The 18,039-nt window shown below is 38.5% G+C and overlaps 1 protein-coding gene across 3 annotated transcripts in view; it reads left to right on the forward strand.

Moving 5' to 3' along the window:
• Rragb (Ras related GTP binding B) overlaps positions 1–18,039 on the forward strand; it is a 36,377-nt gene that overhangs the window by 8,294 nt on the left and 10,044 nt on the right. For 2 of the 3 annotated variants that reach the window (XM_042702547.1, XM_042702548.1), the window contains exons 4-7: positions 2,422–2,505; positions 4,288–4,354; positions 6,686–6,908; positions 16,836–16,931. In XM_042702547.1, the coding sequence (XP_042558481.1) occupies positions 2,422–2,505; positions 4,288–4,354; positions 6,686–6,908; positions 16,836–16,931 (470 nt within the window). The remainder of the gene's footprint in view (positions 1–2,421; positions 2,506–4,287; positions 4,355–6,685; positions 6,909–16,835; positions 16,932–18,039) is intronic. The other variant, XM_042702549.1, reaches the window with a different exon arrangement.

Raw genomic sequence — 18,039 nt, forward strand, 5'->3', positions numbered from 1 at the left:
GCAGCATTAATTAATAACCAAGTCCAGTGAATAGTATTGCCATCAAAATTTCAGGACTAGTCAAACTTCTAAAAGTAGTTTTGACATAATTAGACAGCACCTTTATGAACAAAACGTTGTTCATTATATGAATCCTACTCATTAAAGTAGGCCATTTATTTTACAAGTATGGTTCTGTAGCTTCCTGTGTGCCAGATACTGAATGGTACAGGACTTTTGCCCTTAAGGATTCTCAGGTGGGAACTTTATTGGTAACGCTCTAATTTCTGTTTCATTAAAAGTAGTAAAAAATACTTTAAAATGTTATGTTGGCCCCAAGGCTTTAGTGTATCATGAACTAGATTGTTGTGTCACTGAACAAAGGTTGAGGTTTTATTGCTAAACATACAGACTGGTTCAAAATGCATAAATTGCATTGGTTTTAACTTGATAAATCTTTTTTATTCAGTTTCTTTCTTTAAAAGTAGTAAAAGAATACTTAAAAAATACTATTTGACTATAATGTGTTAGTACGTTCCTAATTTGTCATTCCTGAAAAAGTCCAGTTTTATTTTGTGAAACTTATAGCCTACTGTGTTTTAAACTTTGAAGGAAAGAAATGATGATGTTATTAACTTATTAGGTGGATGTTAAAATGTTTTTGTGGAAATAGTAAATTTGTCATTAAAAATATGATTCTGAGGTGTTTCAGACTCAAACACTGTTGACAGCTCCAAGATTTCCTCCCTTCTCAAAATTCTCTGTTCTCTTGGTTTTTATTTAATGCTTTTATTACCCTGGTTTGCTTCCTTTACCTTTAATCATCCCGCCCTACTTTTTTTTTTTTAAAAAAGATAATATTTATGATAATATTTTCTTCTTTCTGCCCCATAAGTGTATATGATTCTCCAAAATTCTGTTCTTGGTTCCTTTTCAGTTAACTCTCATAACAAGTAGACAGAAGAGGCAAAGCACAGGTAGTATAGGGATCTTAAGGCTAAGTGGAGAGCAAGAAGTGGGAGGAGAGCAAAAAATACTTTCTATGCCAAGTTTGGTAGTTTGAAATGAAGGCCCTTAGTTTTAAACTGAAAAGTTTATCAATCGGATTTATATTTGATTATTTCCTGTTTCCAATATTAATTACAAAAGTAATATTTGTGAGAAATGCAAGCACTACAGAATGTAGAAAGTCTGCTCCTTCACTGTCAAGGCAACTTCCTGAACTTTAGTAGTTCAGAGGTTACCAAATGACCTTTATTGGTATATACATTTATGCATATATAAAGAGACATATTCCTTTTCTTTTTGAAGAATGGAATAAAAATCTCTCTCTTTGCCAGGTACCAGTAGGTCACACTTGTACTCCTAGCTACACAAGAGGCTGAGATCTGAGGATTGTGTTTTGAAGCCAGTCCTAGCAGGAAAGTCTGTAAGACTCTTATCTCAAATTAACCACCTAAAAGCCAGAAGTACAGCTGTGGTTCAAGTGGTAAAGTACTAGCTTTGAGTGGAAAAAAAAGCCTCAAAGACTAGCCTAGGTCCTGAGTTCAAGCCCAGGATCATCACACACACTCAAAAAGTCTGCCTCTTGGAGAGGTCATTCTGTGTATAATATGGAGTACAGAGAGGAGGGAGGCAAGTATAGAAACAATAGAAAATAATTAACTTACTTTAGTAGACCAAGTAAGAGATGACAGGGGCTTGATTTGGGTTAGGCTAGTATTGGTAGAGATGGTGAGAAGTTCAGGGATTTGCAGTATACTTAAAGTGGTCCAGTCAGGAGAATTTGACTATTAGATTTGGTGAGAATGGTGAGAGAAAGAACAGAACTAGAGTTTTCACTTAGGCATCTCCACTCAAGTGGAGAACATTGAAAGAGGAATAGAGTTTGTGGGAAGAAAGAGGAGATGGGTTCCAGTTGGATATTTTGAATTTGTGACATTTGTTTATTTCTTTAAGTGAAGATGTACAATAGAGGAGAAAGGTAGGAGAAAAGGCTATACCAAAGATACCTATTTGTATATCCCAAGTGGAAACTAAAGCAATATGAATAGATGATCTTGTCTTGGGGAAGAATACAAAGATGACCAAGGATGGAGTCCTGAAGAACTCTAACATTTAAGGGACAGAAAGAAGAATAGGAGCTTATAAGGGAGAATTCCAGAAAGTTTGTAGGTACAATATCAGAGACCAAGAGAAGTTTTTTTTGAGAAGAGAGTAGTCAACAGTGTCATACTGCAGAAAGTAAGACAAGGACTATAATGTCCACTGGATTTGGTAATGGGGCCATTGGTCACTTGATGAAAGCTATTGCTGTGACATGGGAATAGAAACCAGATTTCTATCCCATGTGCCCCCTATCTAAACAGTCACTGAATCCTGTCACTTCTTTTGTTATTGTCTTTCCCTTTCTCAGTAGCACTTCTTTCCATTTTTTTTTAGTACTAGACCGTATACATAGTCTTCAAATTAATAGCAGTTTGAGCACCTACTCTCTCGTAGACTCTGTTGGAAATACAAAGACATGTAAGATATGATTCCTTTTCCAAGGAGGGGGAATTAAAGGGGAGAAGGGAAGTAGTTTGAGTACCTACTATGTGCCAGGCACTCATTGAATCCTCCCAGTAATTCTGGGAGGTCAGTATTATGCCCCTTCTTTCTTTTTTAAAATAGGAGTAGAAGCTAATACCCAGATCTTAAATGACTTGCTCAAGATCACACAGAGGTGGAACTGATACTTGAACTAAGGTCTCTTTGACTCCAAAATGTTTATGTTTTATTCCATAGTACTTTGTTGGCTGTGATCTAGATTATGAGAAGATAAAATTGCACAAAAGGTAGCTAGCAGTCAAAGCAACAGCTTGGAGGTAGTCAAAGAAGAAATGATACTAGGTGATGAATCTCACTGTCCCATTAAATTGTGTAGATAACAATTACTAGACTTTGAGAAATTTGGGGCATAAAAATTTAGTTTTTCCTTGGGAATCTTAAGTGCCTGGCAGAGAGTAGATGCTTGTTACTAAATGTTTGGATGAATTCAGAGGGAGAGAGGACGGTAAGTGGGGATTTCCAGGCAGGGCTTTCAGAGGAGGTGGGATTTACTGTGGGTCTTAAGAGGTAAATATAACTTTGCAAAGAAAATGGGGAGGCCTTTCCAGCAGAACAACAGAGTAGGCTAAGTATAGGGGGAGGGAAATGTGAGACAGAGGTCGCAAACAAATAATCTTTGTGCTGAGTAAGGCCTATAGATACGTTTTGTTTGGCCTACATATTGTTTAAGAAAAATTGGAGTTAGTTGTTACATGTAAAAGTTTCCTTAAAACCTGCATTTCCTACTACTAATGAAAAAAATGAAAGGTCTGGTAATCTTGAGCCAATATTCTGTGGCCAGCTTTGAGGGTGTACCTTTGCTGGCCAGGCTCTTATGAGCAAGTTTGCGACCCCTGATGTGTAAAGTATTTTGAGGGTTGGGGAGTTAGTGGGATTTGGGAGGACTGTGAATAAACGGAATTGGACTCAAGTGAAAGGCTTCCTTAATATGATTTATTGGGGGAATATAAAGATAGATTGGAAGCTAAATTGTGAAGGACCTTGAATGCCCTTTTAGGCTTGGAGAAGCCATTGAAAGTGTTTTGAATGGGGAGTGATATGTTCAAAGTAGTGTTAAGAAGATGAACATGCCAATAGCCTTTAGGAGGAAGTAAAGTGGATAAGTCTTTCTGGTGAGATTGTCAGTTATGGAGCTCTAGTAGCAGTTTAGGCATGAGATGAAAAGGGCCTTCTTTAATGATGGTGGTGGGTTAAATAAAGAATGGAATTAAGAGAAATTACAATTGAATTGAATGTGGACAGAGGAGTCAGAAATGGGGAAAAAGTAGCATCATTAACTGAAAGGGAAATCTGTAAAGGAATTAGTTTGGCAATGTTTTATGTTTGTTTTATGTTTGATTTTTGTTTTATTTTTTGTGAGGGAAATTGGTAAGTGCAGGTGGAACAGGGACAATCTATTAAGTGGTTTATGTCATTGTCTTACATGTTAAATTTTAACATTGTTATTATAATTGGAGATTGTTTCTGCACTGAGTACTAAACTACTAAAATGTAAAATGACTTACATAGCTGAAGTTAGTTTAGTTGTGCCCTCCTTGCCACTAAACCACGTTACTAAGCTGAAAATCACCTTCTTGTTGTGGCTTTGAGCATTTCACTCCACTTTGGTCCTTCTAAAGTCCGTGGGCTAGTGCTTTGCTTGTCTTAAATTTTACTGTGCTTGCTTCAATTACTAGATTTATTATATTTGTCTTCCAGTTGATGTAGAGCATTCTCATGTCCGATTTCTGGGAAACCTGGTTTTGAACCTATGGGATTGTGGTGGGTAAGTACCATCTGCTTATTTGTTTGTGAAATTGATGATAATACTCATGACATCTTATACAGTCAGCATGGCAAATACACTTAGAGGAACTGTCACTTGTAATAGGTACATTGGATAGAAATTTCTTCATGGATAAAGATCTCTAAGTTTGTGCAAATATCCTTTGTTTGTGATGTGATTAAATAGCTCTAATACAAGCTCCATGCTTGATCTAAGTATGTGTAGTATGGGTAGATAATCCCTTGTTTTGCAAGAACATAAGTTAGATTTGTGTCTCAGATGGTCCAATACCAGTGCTGAGAGAGGTCTTACTATCATTATACCAGACTACTTCGTTCTTAGTTATTTCATCATTATCTAAAAGTAGGCTTGGCGCTGAGATTTTTCTCTGAGTTACCCGTTGTTGGACAAGAAGGAGACAATGTTTTCTCTCATGACAAGGCACTCAGAAAATATCCCATCACTAAGGCACACTCACTGTGATTGTATGTTGATGTTACTCTCTGTCCTATGGTTATTTTCATCTTTGTGCTGAAACAGCATTGTACAATTCCCAGTGACTAGGAATGCAAGCATTGGAGTTACACTAGGGTTTAATCTCAGTTCTGTTAGTGTGTTATCTTGGACAGATCAGAAGCTGAGCTTCTGAGCTACAGCTTCTTCATCTGTACAAGAGGGAAAGTAGCTGGACACCAGTGGCTCATGCCTGTAATCCTAGCTACTAAGGAAGCTGAGATCTGAGGATTATGGTTCAAAGCCAGCCTGGGCAAAAGAGTCTATGAGACTCTTGTCTCCAATAAACCACCAGAAAACTGGAAGTGGCTCTGTGGCTCAAGTGGTAGACGCTCTAGCCTTGAGCTGAAAAGCTGAGGGACAGCGCCCTGGCCCAGAGTTCAACCCCATGACCAACAACAACAACCACAAAAAAAAGAGGGAAAGTAATGATTCCAACTCACTGGGTTATTTTGATGACCAGAAGATAATATATGCAAAATGAAAATCATATATTATTGCCAACTCAATATTTCCCAGCCACATATAGAATAGGTGTGCAGTTAATATTTTTTGAAAGAATAATGTAATAGTCTCTAAGAAAATGATCCCATTCCTGTGAGCAGATGGATCACATAACAGTCTAGCAGCCGTTTCTCATTATTACTTCTATTTCTCTAATTTATACTAAGAAATCAGTCCAAGTCCTTTGATTTTGGAGACTAAGATGTGATGTTTATTTTTACAGATAAGACAACTGAAGTCCGGGGAGATTATGATTCTCCCAGGGTCATACACTAATTAGCAGCAGGTGCATAACATTGAACCTAGATTCCTGACTTTTCCCCCTACTATACAATGCTGCTGTTTTCTGCTCTTCAGAAGTTAACTGAAGAACATTTTGGGAAGTGGAACTCAGATTAAAAAGCAAAGAATAACATTCTGCTAAAAGGTTATCACTAAAGTAATTTTCATGTTTTAGAATATTTGGCTAGTACGGTATTGATTCAGGAAATGTTCACTGAGCATCTAACATTCTTTTCAAGATGAGAAATTGCCTCAACACTGGTGGCTTATACCTGTAACCCTAGCTACTCAGGAGACTGAGATCTGGATGATCACTGTTCAATACCAACCCAGGCAGAAAAGAATGTGAGACTCCATCTCCAAACAACCAGCAAACTCTAGTCTGGGTACATGGCTCAAGTGTAGAGTGCCAGCTGAGCAAGCAAGTTGAGCGAGTATATGAGGCCCTGAGTCTGCACCCCAATACTAAAAAGAAAAGCTGAGAAGTTATGGGGTTATTATTATTACCTTGCTATCTAGGAAACTAATGCATCAATTAAAAATCATGCACAGCTATATGCTGGTGGGTCACATCTGTAATTCTAGCTACTCTCAGAAGGCTGAGATCTAAGGATTGAGGTTCAAAGTAAGTTTAGGCAGGAAAAGTCCACGAGACTTGCCTCCAATCAACTACTCAGGAAAAGCTGGAAGTGGCATTGTGGCTCAAGTGGTAGAGAGCTATCCTTGAGCAAAAGAAGCTCAGAGACAGCACCCAAGCCCTGAATTCAAACCCCAGGACCCCCCCCATCCCTATGGGGTACAAATCGGCCACAAGAGGAAGAGAGAATGTTAGTGTGTTCAGGACTTGAGGAATGGGCAGAGAGGATACAAGTTTGTAAATTTTGGCTCAAGGCTCAAGATCCTCCGACCTGTTTGCTATTATTTTCTCTAAATTAAAGTCATAGATTATTTTTCATTTAACAAAAATAGATCATAAGTAGGAGTAATTGAACCAAGGGCTTGCTTACTATCTAGATTTTGTTTTCCAAACAGACAAGACACCTTCATGGAAAATTATTTCACTAGCCAACGTGACAACATCTTCCGAAATGTTGAGGTTCTGATTTATGTTTTTGATGTGGAGAGCCGGGAACTTGAGAAGGACATGCACTATTACCAGTCATGCCTGGAAGCCATTCTACAGAACTCTCCAGATGCCAAAATCTTTTGCTTGGTTCACAAAATGGATTTGGTACAAGAAGATCAACGGGACCTGGTAAGAAATAGTAAAGGTGTTAGGCCAAATGATTGACGTGCTTTGTGGATTTCTTTTGTGGAAGTATAGGTATTTGTAGTATTTATGTTCTGGAAAAAAGCTGTCAGGCTGAAATGCTGTCATTTGTTTTATCAAACATTCTTAGCTTGGCATGGTGGTACATCCCTATAGTCCCAGCTGCTTGAGAGGCTGAGGTGGAAGGATCAGTTGGTCCAATGAGTTCAAGACCAACCTGAGAAACATGGTGAGACCCTATCTTAAATGAAATTCTTGACTATATTTTCCATGGTAAGGGAAAGACAGTATTCACTTAAATAATTTTCAGAATTGGTATCATTAAGCAGTATCTATATAATCTGATCTATTGGTGGTACTGAGGTTTGAACTCATGGCCTCATGTTTGCTAGGCAGGTACTCTAAAACTTGACATATGCCTACAGTTCTCTTGAGCTTTAGTTATTTTTTAGAAAGGGTCTTTTACTTTTGCCTGGAGATGGCCTCAAACTGAAATCCTCCTGCATTTGCCTCTCAGATAGATAAATTTATAGTCAAGAACTACTATACCTGGTTTGATGCTGAGATAGGGCCTCTCTAATTTTTTTCCCAGGCTGGCCTCAAACCAAAATCCTCCTATCTACCTTCGAAGTAGCTGGAATTATATCTATGAGCCACCACACCTGGCTTACTTTATAAATATATTTCCCCTTGTTTTACTATGAAAGCTGTATATGCATCAGTTTAAGTAACAACAAACATGCTATGTAAGGCACTATGAAAAATCCCTCATAATGGTACTGGAAGTATATTCTCTTTGGCATGAATGAATTAGTACATATAATTTTAAATCAAAGAAAACCTCATAGGGAGAATATTGTCACTACTCCTACAAAAACCAATTAGTTAATTGCTCATAAGCCAGAATAGCCTAGGTGGGTGCTATACAGCAGGTTGAGATTGAGGATCTAGGTTTGATGTCAGTTCTGGTAGGAAAATCCATGAGACTTTTATCTCCAAGTAACCCTCCAAAAGCTGAAAGTGGAGCTGTGGCTTTTTTGGTGGTTAATTAAAGAAGAATCTCACGGACTTTTCTGCCTAAGCTTCCTTCAAACCCAATCCTCAGATCTGAGCCTCCTGAAAGTGGTTAGCTGGACTAACCTTGAGTGAAAAAGCTAAGAGATAGCAACAGGCTGTGTCTTAAAACAACAACAACAAAAAACTGTGAATAAGCTGGGCACCAGTGGCTCATGCCTGTAATCCTAGCTACTCAGGAGGCTGAAATCTGAGGATCGAGGTTCAAAGCCAGCCCAGGCAGAAAAATCCGTGAGACTCTTATCTCCAATTAACCACTAGAAAACCGGAAGTGGTGCTGTGGCTCAAGAGTTAGAGCGCTCGCCTTGAGCTGAAGAGCTGAGGGACAGCACCCAGGCCCAGAGTTCAAGCCCCACGACTGACAAAACAAAACGAAACAGAACAAAACAAAACTCTGAATAGCCAAGAGAGTGCTCAAGGCCCACTATAGAAAAGATACAGTAGAAATAGTAAATTCCTAGGTATGAGACTATAGGACAGGCAAGTCAGTTTGTTCAGTACAAGAGGATGGGATTTTAAGGTCTAATATGTCCTACAGTAAAAGTAGAGAAAGCAGTTTTAGAATATATTTGTCTTGTAAAAGAATATAGTTCCTTCTTGAGTTGGAATGTAAAAGTGTCAGAATATCTTTAGACTAAATACTTTCTTGACAATAGTTGTGGTATTGTTACAGGATTGCTTCCAGTGTTTTGCTGTTTAGCTTTGGAAGGCTTCTATATTTGACTCAGAATACATTTTTTTGTCAGTCATGGGGCTTGAACACAGGGCCTGGGTGCTGTTCCTGACCTACCTTCCCTCCTTCCCTCCTTCCCTCCTTCCCTCCTTCCCTCCTTCCCTCCTTCCCTCCTTCCCTCCTTCCCTCCTTCCCTCCTTCCTTCCTTCCTTCCCTTTCCTAAAGGCTAGTGCTCTACCACTTGAGCCACAGATCCACTTCTTGCTGTTTTGGTGGTTAATTAGAGATAAGTGTGTTAGGGACTTTCCTGCCCATGCTGCAGCACCTGGCTCAGAATACTACTTTTGAATATCCAATGTTTCCATTGGTATTTTTAGCTCCCCCCTTCCTATCTTAGGAAATAATGTGTGTACTATGAGTCTTGGGTTTTTGAGAGTTTTGTTATTGTTGATGTTTTGTTCTATTTCTTTTAAAAAGCATTTCAGGAGCTGGGCCCCAGAGGCTCATGCTTGTAATCCTAGTTACTCAGGAGGCTGGTATCTGAGGATTGAGGTTTGAAGCCAGCCTAGGCATAAAAGTCCATTAGATTTTTTTAAATTTAAATTAACTATTAAAAAGCTAGAAGTGGAGGAGTGCTCAAATGGTAGGGCACCAGCCTTCAGCAAAAAGCCAAGTGGGAGTATGAGGCCTTGAATTCAAGCCCGAGTACTAGCACACACACACACATGCAAAAAGTATTTCAAGGATTGAGGATATAGCTTAGAGTAGTTAGAGTGCTTGCCTTGTGTAAATGAAGTCCTAGCTTCAATTCACAACACTGGAAAAGTAATTTAATTCCTTAGAATTGCAGAAGAAAATCCTAGAGCATTTCAACAAATGAGCTCACGATATATGTTTCAGCCATTTTTTGTTTTGAGTGATCATGTTATTTTTTTTCCTACGTGCCAATATAAATATCTTCATATATTCTCAGGGTTTTTTTTGAGGGGGGGAGAGTTAGTGATACTAAGGTCTGAACACAGTACCTTGCTAGGTTAGTGCTGTTTTGAGCCACACCTCCAGCCCCTTTTTTGCTTTAGTTGTTGTTGTTGTTGTTGTTGTTGTTGTTGTTGTTGTTGGTGTTGGTGTTGGTGGTGGTGGTGGAGGTGGTGGTGGTGGTGGTGGTGGTGGTGGTGGTGGTGGTGGTGTGTGTGTGTGTGTGTGTGCGCGCGTGCCTGCCTGCCTGTCCTGGGGTAGGGCTTTGCCATTTTCCCTTAGATTCTTTTGCCCAAGGCTAGTGCTCTACCATCTGGTCCACAGCTCCACTTCTGGCTTTTTTGGTAGTTAATTGGAGATAAGAATCTCACGGACTTTTCTGCCTAGGCTTCCTTCAAATTCCAATCCTCAGATCTGAGCCTCTTGAGTAGCTAGGATTACAGGTATGAGCTACCAATGCCAGCCTGGCTTAGGTTTTTTGTTTTTTTTTGTTTTGTTTTTTAAGCTAGAGTCATGGGTTTTTTGTATGACTGGCGCAGACTGTATGCCTACCTACCTTTGTTGCTGGAATTTCAGGAATATATCACCAAGCCTGGCTTGTTAATTGTGTTAGAATCTTGCTAACTTTTTTGGCCTGTTCTGACCTTGAACTGTGATCTTCCTGTCTCTGCTTTACAACTAGGTTAATATTCTTTAAGTAATTTTAAACTTAAGAAAATGTTTAATTTCACTAAAGACTTATTCTTGAAAAGCTTTAAAATGCTGAGAGTGCTTCCTAAAATACAAATTTAAGCTTTGATATTTCCGTGTGTGTATGCTTATGTATGTGTATGTGATAGGGTTTTCTAGAGAAACAGAACCAGTCAGATATCTTTGTATAGAAAGACAAAAAAGACAGTAAGTATTTGTTATAAGGGGGTAGTGGGCCTGAAATCTTGAGAGTAGACAGATAGGCTAGGGAGTGGGAATTATGTGGCAGTTAGAATTAGAAAGTAGGGTGAACTGTTTGCCTTTGAGGCCTTTAAATGACAGATAACGACCACTCACATAATGGAGAGTAATCTGTTTTCCCCAAAGTCTAGTGAATTCAATGACAATCTCATCTGAAATGTATATTCACAGCAAAATCTATATTACTATTTGACCAAATATTTAGCTACTATAACATAGCCAAGTTACCATATAAAAGTAACCATTATGGTCTACTCCTTGTCAACAGGCCAGTCATACTCATCTCCTGAAACCTTACTTAGGCTCCAGATAAATATAATAACAAGGTCGTATTTCCATTTTACATGATATAACTATCATGTGTACAATTAGAAACACACTAACCCTTTTAACTCCAAATGTATGCAAAGTCCTGGGATAGTATTTACTGTTCTGGGGGCTGGGAACATGGCTCAGGGGTAGAGTGCTTGCCTTGCATGCATGAGGCCCTGGGTTCGATTCCTCAGTACCACATACACAGAAAAGGCTGGAAGTAGGTGCTATGGCTCAAGTGGTAGAGTGCTAGCCTTGAGCTGAAGAGCTCAGGACAGTGCTCAGGCCCAGAGTTCAAGCTCCACGACCAGCAAAAAAAAAAACAAAAGTATTTACTGTTCTGGTTAATATCATGTAAGTTAAGTATTAAGATGTAAATAGTATATAAAGTATATAAAAATCTTACATTAATAAGCCAGAAGAAAACCAGCTTATGATTATATATATTCATGTATATGTTTATAACAGAGTTGAAATACTCATGACATATACTTATTTGTATAACTGGTCATGTGTTACAGCTAGTAAGCTACCTTCTAGAGTTCCAGATTTCCTTTGCCTACAGCAAGCACCTCAGCTGATTGTAGTTCTTTACATGAGGGCTGAACCAGACCTTAATATTCCTAGTGGTATGTCCATTAGCAGAAATGCGTAGATTAGGAAGTTATAGTTTTCTAACACTTTAAAGTATGATATTACTAGGAGATGGCTTAAGCGATCTCTTGTATTCCGGAGATACCTTTCCTTATCTGTTTTGTGAGGAAACGGTCCAGCTTCCACCTTGATAGTCACGATCAATAACACAGGTTGGCAGTTTGATCCAGAGGCACAATGAACCCTTTGAGGCTGAGTAGCATTCTTAATCTCCATTTTGGTGGAATTATTTTTGTGTTTCCTGCCTTTAGAACTGTGACCTGACATGTTGAATTGAAAGACCTTTTTACACCTATTTAAAGGTAATGATGATGATGAAAGAACTGAGACCTGCAGGCAGGGAGAATATAAGGTGACAAGAGCAAGAAACAACAACTTTATCTCCTACCCTTGGTGATGGCAGGCAGATAGCAAGTGATGCTACACTTTGTATCCTGGACTTATGAATCCTCATGATAGAAGAAAAAGCACCATATACTGAACTCCAGTCACAGCATTTACCACCTCTAGAGAACCTTTCCCTAGCCTTGGAAGGTATTGCCACCTAGTGGACAATGTGACAGCCTTTATATTTTAAAAAAATTCCCACATTTTTTAGGAGCATCAATTAGATGACAAAGGGATTTCATTTTGACGTGTCCATATATGCATACAATATACCTTGATCGGACTCAAACCCTTCACTGTCATTCATTCGCTCCTTTTTTGGGGGGGGATTGTTTCTGGGGCTTGAACTTGGGGCTTGGGCTCTGTCCCTGAGCTTTCATTCAAGGCTAGTGCTTTACCACCTGAGCCACATCTCTACTTACCCAAGTCTATCTATAGCCACTGAAAATTCCATAAGCCAAGAACTGTTTTCCAAATGGAAAGTATCTGTGGAGGATGGCTTTCATCCTTAAAGGTATATATGTTAGACTTAACCTGTAGTACCTCCCAAAAGCTCCTGAGAGAATCCCCATCTGCCACAGTCATTTCACACAACCTTGGATTTGCTAGATGATACAGTCCCAGAGGCAGAGAGGCTTGCATAGCAGCCTGGACCTGTTAACAGGCAGTCTTCTATCCTAGGCAATACTCAAGGCCAGTAGCTTATTATGTCAATCACTTGGTAAGTAAGCCTGAGGAACACATCCAAGTAAGGAATGTGTTGCTTCTAGAATCCAAACAGGCTTGCTATACATTGTGCCTTTTTCTTGGATGTGGAATAGGCCAGTCAAAACAATTTATTCTTATTAGAAAGAGTAAAGAGTATCTCAGCATATCCCACAACACTGGACTTTCAGGAATTTCACTGAAGTTGAGGTTGAACTCCTGAGTTTTGTTTTTTTTTTGAGATTTATTTCCTCCCCTTTGATATGCAGATATATTTTTAGAATAACTACTTCTTGCTTGGTGGGTCCATTTGGTGCATTTTCATTATGTAATGGACCAGTGTAATATCTGTAAAAGGAAAAGGTAACCAAAATCCCTGCAAATTAAATCATTACATAGGGCTAGACAGTTGGTAGCTCCCCAGTTGGAAGGTTAATTGAAGGTGTACTGTTGGTCTTGCCACCTAAAAGCAAATGATACCTCATGAGATTTGGGGAGAAGTAGGGGTGGGAGGAATGACGATAGTCAGAATTGAGACTTAAGGAGGTCTGGTGGTCAATGGAATTTTACTTCCAATTTGTCTCAGCGGGCCCATTAGGTCTCCAAAACCGTACTGTCATGACTCTCCCAATTTTGGAATACAACATTGCTAATTGAAATAGTACTTAGAAATACGGTAGAATCCCCATATTGGATCCTTTACCTTACCTTACCTTTACCTTGACCTTGACCTTACCTAACCTTTCCTATCGTTATGATAGAAAAAGCCAAGCAGAAGCCACTGGAACTGCTTCTACCTAGAAAAACAGTAAGTCAAAAGCAATTTCAAGTTACTGAAGGGATTCTTGAGACTAGTGCCATCATCAAAGACAAGATGCAGGGATAGAGGTTCCTACACCTGGGCCCTATTTTCTAGTCTATATAGATTGGAAAAAATCATTCTTCTGTGATGTAGGACCCTTTCTCATGGCAGACACTTTGTACCTTACCTTGTATCTTCTGGGATTTTGAGTCTAGCTTGTGGCTAGGAGAAATGGTAGGGGTCAGCTATAAAGCAATCTGGCTGTGGCTGTCTCTCACCTCATTGATCACGAGGAAGATTTAGCCGAACCTGATGGCTACTTGGGTGTTCTCTCCCCTCCCCCACTCCATTCTATACATATCCTTCTTGAAGCTGCATGCCTGGTCAAAGAAGATAACTACCAATAGAAAAGGATCTTTCTTAGATCACACATATACAAGTAGCTCTGACCTCGTGCCTCTAGAACTACTTCTTGCTTGGTGGATCCATTTGGTGCACTTTCATCAATGTAATTGACCGGTGTAATATCTTATAAAAGGGAAAGGCAACCAAAATCCCTGCATATCTCTGCAAAAATCCCTCAGAGCGGGCCATTATAGTTTCTTCAGGCAAAATAGGGTCAATCTCAAGTAGAAATGGAGTGTCTGCTTCTACTTGTGAAGACTTGAGAATTTAGAACTTCAATGTCCTCAGGCTCTTCCCAAGTCTTATATGACCTTTATTCCAATCTCTCACATCCCATTCCGTTATAGTCAGCCCTTGCTTTAACAGCAGATATCTGTGAAACTGGCAATTCAATATGCATTGTTGTTTGGCTACTCACATGATGAATTCTAAATTTAATTTTCAGCAATTTTTCTTCAGTCTATGACTAGGAAGTAAGGGTTTCTTTCAGGGCAAATACAGAGACCTTGAGGTGGTTTATGCAGTGATTGGACTGGGGATTCAAATCTCATTCAAAGCTCATCCTTTTCTTTCCCCCCTTTGTCTAGCACAGATAACATCAGTCTGAATATTTTGTTAGTATTACATTTGGACAAAAGTAATTCATTTACATATGAATCTTGTACACAGAATCTTGTGTCTTTTAAGTATTTTGCTAGGAATCTTCAGTATTTCTGTTGCCAAATCATACCATTAACTATCAGTGCTCTTTTTACTACTGCAAATAGGATCATTAGCACCTTTAAATACAAATATATTAGGAAACCAATTTCAGAAACTTCAAAATACTTAAGATTCTCTTCTAGAACTCTCAGTTCTAAAATCTGCATTAGGGTCTTCAGAGTAACAGAATCAATAAACAGAGTGTGAGAATACACAAACACATACACACACATATGTGATGGGGGGAAGGAGGGAGAGAGAAAAAAAACCCTAAGAGACAGAAGCAAAGAAGCTAGTTTATTTTAGGGAAACTGGCTGGTTTAATAATTTTGGAGACTGGCAAGTTTGAATTCTGTAGGGCACACCCACAAACTAGAGACCTATGGAAAAACTGAGCTTACATATCACAGTATAGAGGCAGTCTAGAGGCAGAATTCCTTTTTCTTCAGAATGTCAGTCTCTTACTCTTAAGGCTTTCAACTTATTTATGTGACCCACCAACATTATGGAAGGTAATATGCTTTACTAAAAGTCTACTTACTTAAATGTTAATCTCTTTTAAAAACTTCCTTTTAAAAGCATCGATTGTTATTTTACCAGTTGACTAGGTACTGTAGCTGAATTAAGTATACACACACACACACACACACACACACACACACACACACATATGCATATATATATATATACACACACACACACACACACATACTGCCAATCTACCCATCAGGAAAAAGTATCTGTGTGTGTGATATTTCTATGTATATTTAGGCATATATTAATAGAAACATCCAAAATTGTTAGGTAATTTTGTGGATTTGATAGTTCTTATCTATATGTTAATTAAATATAGTATACATGTAAATAATGGGTATAAATGTATATATATGGGGAAGAAAATATACGTTAAAAGATTAAAGTACAAAGTACTGATATAGACATAACTATCTTAAAATGTCCCAGATTTGGTGAATGGAGTATTAGATATGTTTTATTGAGATCCCTCTCTCTGTATGATAAATTTATTTTCCAACATAATTTAGTTTTTTGTAAACATTCAGCACAGGCTAAGCCTGAAGAATTCTAGCAGCTACAGGAGCTAACCTAAAATATTTTCTATCCTAGTTTGCGAAATAATATCCATACTCCAAATCAGTGAGAACGGCAAAAATCAAGAACTCTAACAACAACAGATGCTGGAGGGGATGTGGACAGAAAGGAACCTTAATTCATTGTTGGTGGGAATGTAAACTTGTTCAACCACTTTGGAAAGCAGTATGGAGGTTCCTCAAAAGACTCCACATAGAGCTCCCCTATGACCCAGCAATCCCACTTTTGGGCATTTACCCTAATGTTTACAAACAAGACCACACTAAAGCTACCAGCACAACTATGTTTATTGCAGCATTATTTACCATAGCTAAGATATGGAACCAACCCAGATGCCCCTCAGTAGATGAATGGATCAAGAAAATGTGGTATATATACACAATGGAATTCTATGCCTCCATCAGAAAGAATGACATTGCCCCATTTGTTAGGAAATGGAAAAACTTGGAAAAAATTATATTAAGTGAAGTAAGCCAGGCCCAAAGAAACGTAGGTCCCATGGTTTCCCTTATTTGTAATATCTAGTATATGTATGAGTCAAGCGGAAAAGGTCAGATAATGTGATGTCAGGAAAATGAACCCTTAGATGTGTATTTTAATGTTTTTTTTCTTTCATGCATGTGTTTCTAACACATTTATAAGATTATCTCTTTGTTGCTTTGTATGTCCCTCCCCCATAGTATAACCCTTGCTTTCACTATATTTGATGTCAGTATAACTTGTGGAGGAGATGGGGAAAAACCAGTTGTTTAAGGATACAGGTGGACCTGTTGCAACAATGAGAAGTACAAGTTGTCATGTCCAAAACGAACTTTACAATGTTGGTGGGGGGGGGGGCTGGGGGGAGGGAGGAAGGAGAAGGATTGGGATTAGGGGGGGAGGGGGGAGGCTGGGAAGGGATGTGAAGGATAAACAAAGGAGGAGGCTGCAATGCTTGGTAAGAAATGTACACATTATCCTGCCCATGTAACTGTAACTCCTCTGTACAGTATGTTCACAAATAAAATAAAATTAAATTAAAAAAAAAAAAAAAAAAAAAAAAAAAAAAAAGAAGGAGCAGAAACTTCTAATTAAAATACACTGAAATAATTGTGCCTTAGATTTTGTAATGAAAGAAGTAAGCAGTTATATGCTGACCAATGCATTGAACTTTTTAATTCAGATTTTTAAAGAGCGAGAAGAAGATCTGAGGCGTTTGTCTCGCCCGTTGGAATGCTCTTGTTTCCGAACATCTATCTGGGATGAAACTCTGTATAAGGTGTGTATATTTCCTGAGTTCCCTCATTTTAAGAGCATGAAAAAAGCTAGAAGGGTATTTTAACAAGACTAAAAGATTTTTAAACTATTTCACAGCCATCTAGATTTGTACTTAAAAAGAAATAATATACAACAAATTGTTTGAAGACTATCAAACATCATTAATCGTCATCTAGAGAATAGGGATTTAAACTTAGATTGGGTTGACATTGTTACCAGGTCACACTGAATTATCCAGTTTGGTTGTAATTAATTTGATCCTAGTCTTTGGGATAACAAAAGTTGCTCTAAATGGCTATCATCCATTTTGACCTGTTGTGATCTCAATGCTGATTGGAGCTGTATCTAGTATTTGAGTAATTACTTACATGGTAATGATAGAAGCTAGTCTTCCTAAGTTTGGAAGAAAACTATTTCGTGGAGAAATTGGAGAATGTAATTTTAAAATGAGACACGTTATGCCTAGAATGTAGAGTAGGTTCTACTTTTATACCAGAACTGGAGACCAGCATTCTTTCAACCAGAAGGATTGTTTCCATTGCTGGGGCAGATGCCATCCTCCTTGGAGTAATTATAGAGGTTATAACATTAGTTCATGTGGATGAAGCCAAAATTACCCTTATTAGCAAATAGACTACTTTTTCCTACTGATCTAGTGATGTAAGGACTGGCTCCTTTTGTGTCTTCCTGTGGTCATACTTTTCCTTCAGACTGCTTCTGTATCCATTAACAAGTCTGACTCTGGGAGGCAAAGGATCCTTCTCTGTCACTGGTAGCTAGAACCTCAGTCTCAACTGCATCTGACAAGTATCTACAACCAGAAACACAGAAACCTGACTTACAAAGGAGAACAGACATTGGACTTTAAAAATAGCCATTGCTCTTTTTAAAACTAATATACTTTTCCCCCCAATATTACGTTGACCAGCTTCACTCTAATAACATCATTTGAGATACCTGTCTAGGAAGTACTGTTCTAGATTGATATGGGCCGAATTTCTCTCAAAGCCTTATTCCCATAGAACAGGTAACCGTGAATAAGGATGGACATGACGCACTGATAAGAACCAACTGCGGTGTGAAGGATGGCAATACATAACACGACCAAA

The sequence above is a fragment of the Dipodomys spectabilis genome, unplaced genomic scaffold, assembly GCF_019054845.1.
Source record: "Dipodomys spectabilis isolate Male_0828 unplaced genomic scaffold, ASM1905484v1 ptg000328l, whole genome shotgun sequence".
In the NCBI taxonomy this organism is placed as follows: domain Eukaryota; kingdom Metazoa; phylum Chordata; class Mammalia; order Rodentia; family Heteromyidae; genus Dipodomys; species Dipodomys spectabilis.